Raw genomic sequence first — 12,637 nt, 5'->3', positions numbered from 1 at the left:
GTAGTTTTTTAATTTCTGTCTTGTTCTTTTAGTTGCACACTCAGTTATATATGTATTTTATTTGATAGTGAAAAATGGAAAAACAAGTTCATTATTAGTAAGAAAAATAGTGTAATAATAAAAGGGGGTCCTTGGTGGTGAAAAGGTTGGGAACCGCTGATCTAATACTTTGATAAATGTTGGCCTTCGTCATCTTTACATATAAATTCTTACGCATAAAAATTAATATTTCATAAAACGTTCCATAAGTTATACAGTTTAAAAATGTACTTGGCTTGTATTCCTATCACTTCTTCTCTGTAATATCACGTAAATACGTATTTAGCAATTTCAACCTTCAAGGCACTTTATGCACGAAATATATAACCAGGCTAGAGACTTCGAGGCTTAGGTATAGTCATCCCTAATTTATAGCTGCTGAAAATAAGTTGACCAATTAAAAGCACCTTTCACTTAAAGAGCTACTCATATCAACATCATATTGCAGCTCAGATCTTGGACCTTCCAATCCGAATCCTGTCGCACTAACCAATAGACTACTCCCGGCCAAATGTAAAAACCACACGTCTTATAAATACTTAAACTTCTGAAATTAATTACTGAAATATTGGATTATTAATGTATTCCGTTTGAATTTATCAACTTGATTAAACGTTTCTAAGTTATGATGAACTTTTAGAGTGATCTAAAAAGTATAAAAAAATGGATTTAAATTTTCAAATGACTCAACGGCAAGCTTGAGGGTTTGTAGCACTAAAATTCAAGGTTCGATTCTTACGGTGAGCATACCGCAGATAGTTCATTATGTAGTTTCATTTATCACTAGCTGCTGCCTCCAAACCAAGCGCCAGAGGATAAAGTAAGCAGTTTTTTAAGTACTTATGTTTAGAATTTACGTTAACGTTCTCTGTGACCATAATTTATTATCAACAAACGGTAGTAAAGGTGATAAATGCTATCAAGAAGTTATGATGTATCTTCTGTTTTAAAAAGCAAATGATAACATTCACATGATATAAGCAGCGTTATGAAGCAAAAAAAATACAATAGCAAAAAAAAAACCCAAAAAGAATCTATAAAACAACTGAAAAAAAATACATATAAGAAAGTGTGTTTATTAATGAATGTTAAGTTTTTCTTTTAGGATGGATTTGCTTGGAGTTACGACTTCTCCCTACTTAATAATTGCACGCACCAAAGAGTCAAGTTTACTCATTGCAAAAAATATTGAACATAGACGTATCGAAGATTTATTAAATAAGCTTATTTTGAAACTAATATTTTGTTATCTCTAGTGCAGCATAATCTAAAATGTTATTACTAATTGGTTTATTACGTTGGAGTGTATCGGTTAGTTCCATATATTTATGACTTTTACTTGCTGGCTATTGCCTCACATATTTTGTCATATAACCATTTTCATAAGATATAACCTTTCCATTAATTTTTAACCGGTTTTCTTGGTTAATGTGCCGAATTTGAAGCTTCGATCTCTGTGCTGAGGCTTTCGTCAAATAAGAATTTTGTGATGTTTCCGCTCGGTGGTGGACTAGGCTATGGCAAAGAGAGTCTCGTCTATGGTACTCAAAATAGACCTGAGTGTTAGTTTCACTTCAGCTATATACCTTCCCTAACAACCTAGAAATGCTCCAAGAAGAGGACTGGAAAAGTATTGTTAAAAAGTACAGGCAGTCAAAATACCGTCATCATTTCGAGTGTGGTCTCCATTTTTTCAAAAACAAACATTCAAATCACAAAGATGTCAAATCCAAAATGCTCCCCATGAATGATACACGAAGAACTTCCAAAGTATATATATATTTTTTTTAAAATTTTTTACACTTATATAAACTCTTGGCATCTTGATGCGGAGATATGACGTCATTAAATACAAGTAAAATCTTGTTCTTTTAATATTTTGTCACCTATAGTTAAACTAACGATTTTCCAAACATGTATTTTTATTAGATATTTGGTTTGGTTCGAAACTTTATAATGGGCTATCTGCGCTGTGTACATCGTGAGGATCAAACCTCGAATTCTAACTTCATAAGCTTTTCAAGCTTAGACTGAGCCACCGAGGATATTACATTAGATAGTTTTATGGCCTTATAATTTTCAAATATAATAAGTGAAATTAAAATAGTATTTTTATAGTGTTACTATACATACCTAGGATTTTAAAATTTTAATTTTTTACCCTCTACATTTTAGCAGCACCTTTTTTTGCTTCATCTTTTATATAGGAAGCTATTACATGCAACGAAGTACCTAGGGTAATAATATTTTGAAATTCAAATATCTCCAGTGTTAACAACGAATGAACTATATTAGGGTATCGAAATAAACAACCGTATTGAAAAAAAAGACGTATTATTTAATGTTTAGTACAAGTCGATTCTTTAGTTCATAAAATTAAATATTTCCACAGTTCACCTGCAGGTGGTTGTGGAGAGCAGTTACCTCAATAATTCACCTTATGATCAAACAATTAAAATATAATTACCAAATAATGCTGCAAAAACATAATATTCAGAGTAAACTAATCTCTAATGTTGATAAAATATCATGATATGACAATTATCCTAGTGATATTCAGTCTATCACTTGGGTAATCGAATAGCACAGATGTGCACGAGTAAATAATAGTTTTTAACTCTCAGTTTTCAATCTCCAGTAAGTATCCGTAACTCGTATAAGACAATTGTTTCAATAGATCTAAAAAACAGGATTTGTTAATGTATAAACGAAACATATGAGAATTATCTTAAACCTAAATATTTTGTAGACAAGTTACTTTTAATATTTACTACTTTTTGAACGATAAGTTGAAAGAAAATTATCATTTTTTTTGGTGATTGATTATATCATAATAAATATTTTTTTCTGGTGTTTAATTAGACGAAAATGTTTAATTCTGATTTTTGCCAAAGTGTTATATATAAAGCTTACAGTAGTTATTTCTTTTTTGGTGATTGATTATATCATAATAAATATTTTTTTCTGGTGTTTAATTAGACGAAAATGTTTAATTCTGATTTTTGCCAAAGTGTTATATATAAAGCTTACAGCAGTTATTTCTTTTTTGGTGATTGATTATATCATAATAAATATTTTTTTCTGGTGTTTAATTAGACGAAAATGTTTAATTCCGATTTTTGCCAAAGTGTTATATATAAAGCTTACAGCAGTTATTTCTTTTTTGGTGATTCGATTAACGCAGCGTGCAGTAGATCATACCTTGGGGTTTCAAGTGATTATTGTGCTGGTATAGGATCTAAGCATATTCAAGGTTTGAGTACAACGTTACTTGCTCTCTCTCTCTCTCTATATATATATCCAATTAGTATATTTTCATAATGAATCCTCTATTACCGTGAAACCCTTACTCTAGCATCTTCTAGCTTTAACACATCAATTATTAACCTGATAGTGGAAAAAGTGTCATGTAGACATGTAGTCACATAGAATTCCAGTACTCAAAGTTCAGATTCCCTGAGTAGGAGGTTTATAGCTTATAACTCCAAGTTTTTTAGTAAAGGCAAGAATTAAGAGTTTATTTTCAAATTATATCTAAGAAATCTATAGATAGACTTTAAAGGCTTCTCTAACAATGAAGCAGTGATTTCGTATCGTTTTTTAATAAAAATTAAACAGTTAAGCAAATTTCCCGACACTTGGAATTGATGCAGACTAGTGCATTTATCAGTGAGATATTCTTAAGTATTATCAAACCGATTAATTACTTACATTTCTGCTTAGATGACGACAAGCAATGAAATTATTATCACCTGGCTGAAAACAATAATTATTGACTTTCGTTAGATATGATTTGTAAATATTATTTAGTTTATCTATATAAATATAATAGTACTGTCTGTTGTTTGTGGTATGTCCATATAACTACTTCACAGGGTGTAGCTGGATCTTCAACAAATTTATAGAGGTTCACTGGGTCCATGCGGGAGTACATACAAATTTTCAGTTTTACATTTTGTGTTTTGCAGTTTTTATGGGCGTTTTTTTTACAATTACATATAAGGAAAGCAGCTTTTCATGTCCTAAAATAATATTTCAATAATCATGAATTTACATAACTTCCGTCCAGGGGACGGGTATTCCAGCTAATTATCAATAAATTATATTTCCTTCTCACAAGACTGGAATTTCGTTCCTGCATTACGTACATGTAGTTTCTCCAGAGGTTGGATTTTGTAATGAAGAGTTTATTAAATTCCATGTTAACAAGGTATCAATATTTACAGAAACCGTTCGGTTAATCAACCAGCATTATATACATATATATATAATGTTATGTTAATCAACCAGCATTATATACATATATATATAATGTTATGTTAATCAAACAGCATTGAGTAACATTATATATATATATATATTATAATATATTATATTTAACATTGAAAACTATTTTATATGCCTAATTGCACAGTTGCAATTAGATAATTTTATTCATATAAGATTATAATTCAACATAAAACTATATATGTGTATTCGTATTTAATTTTTAGATCAGTTTGTTCGTTTTACTTTGACAAATGAAGATTTTTTTTTCTCTAAAAAACCTTAGTCAATACCTTTAACAGTTGAGAATTTACCCATGCATTAATAGCCTAAGAAGTTCTAACCAATCAATATTCATTTCACACACTTTCGCTCGGCAGCCCGGTTAGGAAACTGACACATACGAGACAGTATATATAGAGAGAGTACATAAGGTTTTCTTAAAACAAATCGGCTTTGCTGAATGTGATCTTCATCCAATACTCCTTGGAGCCACCTCTATTTCCCCTTTAACAGCGTGTGAACAAACAAACTCTCAATGTGATTTTATTTGAAAAAGGAAATGAAGACAAAACATCAGGAATACACAAGAAAAGTCGGTAATGTTGATATATTTATAATAATAAAACACGTACCTCTAGGACTGGATTTCAGAAAGCGCTAATCCTTTTCTGATACAGCAACAATTATAATTGTTAACAAAAAGTTAAGGTTTGTAAGAAAACTGCAACAGGTACACGAGAAAATCAAAGAAATTGAAAAAAAAAACGATGTCAAACGGGAACTTTTCAAGTGGATACATAAATGTAGATAGGCATATTCGCGCGCGTTCGTATATATGGCATATAAACAAGATGTTTATAACATCAAGTATTACAAGACTCCACAGTGTATAGAAGTTCAGAACTCTGTTTTATTTTTTTATCCACTAGAGGTCACCTACAGTTCAAAAATACCTTTAAACTTGTTCGTAAAACTGTATTTTAAAATGGTATCGCTACTTATAAGATATTCTCATAATGAATGATAAACCAAATTATTTTTAACTTGGGCTACTGTTCCAAGAAATATTCTTATATAGCCGGAAGACCGCAAAAAAAAGACATTTGATATATATATATACATACGTGTATATATAAAGAATCGTTACAAAAAATTCAAATAAGAACAATTAGCTTATGAAAAAATCTATTTAGTCAAAAGTACGTATGACTTAAAATTGTTTACAATAATTTGACGCACAGAATACAGCGATACGCCCCCAGTAGCACAGCGGTATGCCTGCAGATTTTCGACGCTAGAAATCTGGTTTCGATACCCGTGGTGGGCAGATCACAGATAGCCCATTGTGTAGCTTTGTGTTTAACTACGAAAGAAACAAACAATACAGCGATACAGTTTCGCTAGTGATTTAGCTTATAATTACTGTTACACGGTTAACAGCATCACCAAATCATATTTAATATCATTCCATGCTAAAAAAGGAGTTTCTCGTGGAAGCTAAGAAGAATCAAATAATAACATAAACTAAGACTAGATTCAAATTTGATCCTATTCTAGCTGACATGCAACCAGAAAATATGGAAGTTTTGAAGTGCTGAGGTATAAGTTAGGAAGAATTAAATAAAGAAAACTAAGACTAGATTTAAATTTTATCCTAATCTAGCTGATATGTAACCAGAAAATATGAAGTTTTTGATGTGCTGTGGTGTAAGATAGGAAGAATTAGATAATAGAAACTAAGACGCAATCGAACGTGGTCAATCAAGCTGAATGTAACAGAAAATGTAAAGCTTTTGATGTAATATGGACTCATATACTCAACAAAACATCCCAACTTGTATTAACTTGGAAATATTAGAACAATTATATTCTGCAAAGAAACACTGAAGGCTAACTTCATAGCTAAACATTTTGACTATTGAAACTGAAAATAAATCCAACTAATAAATACACACTAATATAAAAAGTTCATAACGGAAACAACACAGACGGAACCCGTTAACTTGGGGAATAACAGACCAAATTAGGCTATTTATTCTAGTGAGTAATAATTTGAAAGGCTTTCTTTTTCTTCTGCACAAATAAATATATGTCAAATGAAAAGACAACACTGTTTATAAGAATGTAAGAGATTAGTACAAGCCAAAAGTTTACAATCTTAATCTGATACTTTTACACACACATATATATACATATGCATATATTATATTCATAGCTTCTATATCTTACTCAGCATAATTGTAAATAATTTCAAATCAGTGTCATCTACTCTCACTCATAAAGTACTTTTTCTTTCCGTTTTTATCAATGCTTTTATAGTATAGTAAAGTGAGAGATAGCTCTTAACGAAGGCGCATTGCGCACTTGTAACACCTAACAACCTTACCGAAAAACTTGAGATGTTACACCCGAAACCTTACCAATAAGTTTGTGATCCAGACCAGTTTCTGTATGCTATATAAACAGCTGAAAACATTACCGAAAAGTTTTGATCTAGACCAATTTCTGAATATTACATAAACAGCTGAAAACATTACCAAAACGTCTGTGATCCAGACCAGTTTCTGTATGCTATATTTACACTTGAAAATTATATTTTAAAGTTTGTTATCCAGATCAGTTCCTAACTGCTATATTTACACCTGAAAATCTTACCAAAAAGCTTGTGATCCAGATCAGTTTCTGAATACTAGAAATGCAACTGAAAACCTTACCGAGAAGCTTGTGAAGTTGTTATCCACATAAGTTTCTGAATGCTATGTTTATTATACCCGAAAGCCTTACCGAAAAACATGTAATTCAGATCAGTTTCTGAATGATTTATTTACAACTGAAACCCTTAATAGAAGGATTGTGATCGATTTCAGTTACTGAGTGCTATATTTACGCCTGAAATCATTAATGAAAAGCCTGTGATTAACATCAGTTTCTGAATGCTATGTTTACGCTTCAAAGTCCCCCAGTGGCACAGCTGTATGTCTGTAGACTTACAACCCTATAAACCGGGTTTCGATACCCGTGGTGGGCAGAGCACAGAAAGCCAATTGTGGAGCTTTGTGCTTAATTACAAACAAACAAACAAACGATACACCTGAAATACTTACCCAGAAAGTCGTGATCCAGATTAGTTTTTAAATGGTATATTTCAATTCTTCAATTTACATATCTGTCAAAATTAAAACGATCATAACGTGCTGTGCTGATTCAATCTACATAAATGTTGTACATAATAATACTTCAGAAGAACGACGCAAGAATGAAATTTTAGTAGAAGCCAAAATTCAAATAATCACTGTTCTGCCAATATTTTACAAGGGTAAACTTTCCAGAGATTTAACAAAAGTATTTTTAAGCTCGTTCTGCAAGTTATCATGAATTTCGAAAATAAACTAAATAAAGCAAAATCTTTCTACGTGAAATATGTTTTTCTTTGATTTTTTTTTTTTTTAGAAAACAAAAAACAACCACGATTTAAGGCTCTCACTTTTGAATCCATTACACTCGAGAGTTTGTTTTGACTTTTTTGTCTAACTTTTTTTTTTCTTGAAGATTTCTCCAGGACCATTAGAATCTTCTGGGAGCGAGGGGGGGGGCTCTTAACAGTGTGAGAGAAAATGATTCTAAAACTTTCACCAGCACCGTGTGAAATCATTAAGTAACGCACATTAAACCATAATTTTAAATGAAATAGAAAATATAGTAAACCTATATCGTATGAGACAATTTTTGATATAGAATTATTAGTCCTAATTATTACTCTACTATATATACTTACACATTTCTAATTATTACTATTATATACCCTTACATAGTCCTCACTCTGACTACTATTACATACCCTTAAACATTTCTAATTATGACTGCTATTATGCAACCGTATACAGTCCTCATTCTAACTACTATTATATACAATTACACAGTCCTCACTCTACCTACTTTTATATACCTTTACGCAGTATACTATTGTATACCTTTATACAGTTCTGATTCTGACTACTATTATATACTCTTACATAGCCCTGGCTGTAATCAGAATCAGGACTGTATAAAGGTATACAATAGTAGCTACTATTATATACACTTACACAGTCCTGACTGTGACTACTATTGTATACCTTTATACACTCCTGATTCTGATTACTATTGTATACCTTTACACAGTCCTGACTGTGACTACTATTGTATACCTTTATACAGTCCTAATTCTGACTACTATTATATACCCTTACAAGTCCTGACTGTGACTACTATTGTATACCTTTATACAGTCCTGATTCTGACTACTATTATATACCCTTTTTCAGTCCTGACTGTGACTACTATTGTATACCTTTATACAGTCCTGATTCTGACTACTATTATATACCCTTACACAGTCCTGACTGTGACTACTATTGTATACCTTTATACAGTCCTGATTCTGACTACTATTATATACCCTTACACAGTCCTGACTGTGACTACTATTGTATACCTTTATACAGTCCTGGCTCTGGCATTAAGTTATGTATAGTGTATTTATTTGCAGATAAATCTATGCAAACCAGATAGAAAGCCGTACCTTACCTTTACTGGCTTTAGTACAAACGGTGTAGGTAGAACAGGTAAGTTTAGTTGTCATACTTGAGCCTACTCATACTTTTACGTGTTGACTCATAATATTATTACTATTAGTCATATAAAACAAGTTTCAACGTAATATGAATGAAAATATTATATTATTGTGACGTATTTTATCTAATATCAATATATTAATAACTTACTGTTTTACCATATTAATCATTATAAGTCGTCGCCGCAATATCAAAATTAACGTTTTCAATTACGTAGGCCTCAACTGACGTCAGACCAACACGAACGTTACAGTTAGTATATTGGCAAAAGACATTTAGTTTTTTTTTCGAAAACCACATAACACTGGTGCTAAAGAACTGGTGTGTTTGAAATTGTAGTACTGAATATTTAAAGTGTTGGCTGTTAGAAATCAGACGGACGACAAGGTTTACATTTCCAAGGTAGTCATTGTAGTTTACGCGCGTAATATGCTTAGTTCGTATAGCAAACTCAAAACTTGCCTTACTCCGGTTTGAATGTTATTTATTTATGTTCATTTTATTTGCTTTGCAATTTGTCCATAGATTTCATTTACTTGTATTTAACAAACGTGGGAAAAATGTAACAAATATTATTCTTTAGATATTTACCAAAAAATCAGTTCTATATTTATTTTGGTATTAACCGAAAAGTAAAATACTGTATTTACAAGTTCGCCAGGGAGCGGTCGTGACTAAATTATTAACGTGCATGGTTCAAGGGGTCCACGGCTCACATCCAGTTGCCACACAAAGAAGGTAAATGAAATCACACTCTACATTTTGGGTCCAAGGGTGCGTTATAAGAGTTGACGTCATATTCCACTATTCAAGTTCACATGAGTGCTCTTCACTAGCTATCTTCCCTCTATCAGTTTAAAATTAGGGACGGCTAGTGCAGTTATCCCTTGTGTAGCTTTGCGCGGTTATCCGTAATAAAGTTTACTGTAAGCGTCACGCAAATATCATTGTTCAGTGGTTACCAAGCAACTATAAAACCAGACCACGCCCATCATGGATTTCAGGAAAAGAAATAAAGGCCATGCTATAATATTTGTAATATAACAGGAAACGGTGAACGATACGAACGGTAATGAAACACAGGTCGTTTAAAAAAAATATTAGCCAATTTGTTGTCAAAATTATTAATATTTATTTAAAACATTACCACCCTGAAGGTTAGAATACTTTTAAGCGAAAGCTGAATGCCCGTAATGAAAAAAACAACAACAACAACAGCAAAAAAACGAATGACGTTACATATTAGTGAATATAAGCAAATAAACAGATCACACACATGCATAGTCAAATTGAGCAAATCATTTTCATGACTGGACTGACTATAATGTATAAGACAAAACGTTTATATACGAAATTATAGTAACCTATGCTTACATACAAACATGTATCCTACGTTACGAGGTGGCAAGCCGTTTACCAGGATTACGGCTACTGTAAACGTCAGTGTTACAACAACTAAGGCTAATAATTTTAGTTGCATAAACTGAGGGTTTTACAGTCATTCCTATAACACTAACAAGCAGACTTTATTTTAAAACTTTAAATGAGAAATTCACATTTATGGTACTAAGATTTACAGGTTAGAAATATATGCGTATGTGCAACCTTTTTAAAGATGTATCTTGGTAAATCAAAACTCAACCTTTTTAAAGATATATATTGGTAAATCAAAGCTCAACCTCTCTAAAGATTTATATTGTTAAATCAAATCTCAACCTCTTTAAAGGTGTATCTTGGTAAATCAAAGCTCAACCTTTTTAAAGATATATCTTGGTAAATCAAAGCTCAACCTCTCTAAAGATTTATATTGTTAAATCAAAGCTCAACCTCTATAAAGGTTTATCTTGGGAAAATAAAGTTCAATTTCTTTGAAGGCGTATCTTGATTTATTAAGTCTCACCCCTTAAGATGTACCTTGCGCTAAAGTTCATCTCTTCATAAATATATTTTTATTAAATTTGAACTTTCCTCAGTTGCATCTTGCTTCGTCGAAGCACATCCTGTGACTTACGTCTCTACAGAAACACCCCTTGTTTGTATCTGTAAGCTCAAAGGTGTAAATTTAATTCTACAGTTTTTGGGCAGAAGATGGTTGCTAGATATTCTGCAGAAACAAAACTTTTGTGAAATTTGAGAGAGGAGGGAGTCGTCATTTAATGAATAATTGAGGAGGACATTCCCTCATTACCACCTGTAAAAATATCCGTGAACAAACCCGTAAACGGAATAATGATATATAGTTAATGTTCTTTAATTATACATATGATGCTACATGAAAACTTTCTTTTCAGGCATAGTATAGCGTTTACTTACCTTCTTCACAAACGTATCCCGCTATAGTGATACCTAGGCCTTGTTGATCTTTGGTGAGGTCCACCTCGAAGGTTTCCATTTCAGGCAGCTCTGCTGCCTCTTCCTTCTGAGTTATGATATTAGCAGCTCCTTCTATTTCTTTGGTTTGTATCTGTAAGGGTCCCCGCTAGAGGAATATCAGATAAAGAATAATTACCATGCTTATTTTTGGTTAAGCTAAACAACATATATTTTATACACTAACCAAACTCTTAGCTGAAAGCCATCCACGACTATTGTTACAATAACTAAATATATATATGTGTCTTATTGTAGACTCACAAACATCAACAAGCAATTCCGGCACACAAAACCCAAAATGTAATATAAACTATAGCATTTTTACAAAAGTACCAAACACAGAAAGTCAGAGAGTCATAAATTCAAATGATTTTGCCGATGGAACTCTTTGTTTTTGTTCAAGTAGATAGAGCATACGTTAATTCTTCTATAGAAACAACACGAATAAACGAAACAATGAACATATAAAAATAAATGCTAGTACAATGTTTATATACTGGCGTAGTATTGGAGCACGTCTATTAGGATGTGATTACTAAACTGAACTGTCACAGAAAAGTTTAAGTTTTTTAGGGTTCCAGCAATCAACAGAAGCCTGTTGATGCACGAGATAAGGATTACGTCTTTTAGGATTTCAGCAGTAAAAGCAGCCAGTTGATGCACGAGATAATGTACTCAATCTTTTAGGATTTCAGCAGTCAACAGTAGCCGGAAGATGCACGAAACAACAGACTAAATCTTTTAAGATTTTAGCAGTCAACAGTAGCTGGTAGACACACAAGTTAACATAATAATTTTCACAGGATTCCAGAAGTCAACAGTAGTCAGTAGTTAAACGAGATAACAGATTAATTTTTTAGGATTTTCAGTCAACAGTATTCGGTATATACACTAGATAACAGACCAACTATTCCAAAGAGATGCAGAAACGTAGCAGGTGAACTACACCAGATAAAGTCACAAGATAAAGGGTTAAATCCTTTTAAATGATGTCGAAATCAACTAAACTGTTGCAGGTAGACACGTTCTTCTAAGTCTAAGCCTTTTAAACTGGTTTCGAAATGCAGAGGGATCAATGTAGCAGGTAATCAGTAAAGATAACAGGCTATGACTTCTATACAGATGTTTCAGAGCTGTTTCTTATATGCAAGGAAGAGAACATGCATACGTCAGTTTAAACGTGTTGAAGAAGATGTTTAAATAACATCAATGGTATTTGCCGTAATTATCTTATTCACTCCCCAATTCAGGCTCAACTTCAAGAATGAATTATTAAGTTCGTTTCATGTCTGTATGCACCTCAAAGCCCTGTGAGTGCACGTTGCGCAACAAGCTAGTTGGTG

General features: G+C 32.2%; 1 protein-coding gene across 6 annotated transcripts in view; it reads right to left on the bottom strand.

Moving 5' to 3' along the window:
- The window catches only part of LOC106457273, a 320,035-nt gene that overhangs the window by 307,154 nt on the left and 244 nt on the right, over window positions 1–12,637 (bottom strand). For 5 of the 6 annotated variants that reach the window (XM_022383116.1, XM_022383119.1, XM_022383117.1 and 2 more), the window contains exons 1-2: window positions 11,556–12,637; window positions 11,235–11,400 (exon numbers count right to left, since the gene is read on the bottom strand). The exon at window positions 11,556–12,637 is cut by the window's right edge and continues 244 nt beyond it. In XM_022383116.1, coding sequence (XP_022238824.1) covers window positions 11,235–11,400; window positions 11,556–11,561 — 172 coding nt within the window. In that variant the 5' untranslated portion in view covers window positions 11,562–12,637. The remainder of the gene's footprint in view (window positions 1–11,234; window positions 11,401–11,555) is intronic. The other variant, XM_022383118.1, reaches the window with a different exon arrangement.

This window comes from Limulus polyphemus, unplaced genomic scaffold (genome assembly GCF_000517525.1).
Source record: "Limulus polyphemus unplaced genomic scaffold, Limulus_polyphemus-2.1.2 Scaffold310, whole genome shotgun sequence".
In the NCBI taxonomy this organism is placed as follows: domain Eukaryota; kingdom Metazoa; phylum Arthropoda; class Merostomata; order Xiphosura; family Limulidae; genus Limulus; species Limulus polyphemus.
Note: the sequence above shows the minus strand (reverse complement) of the source record. Positions and strands in the feature narration are given on the sequence as shown.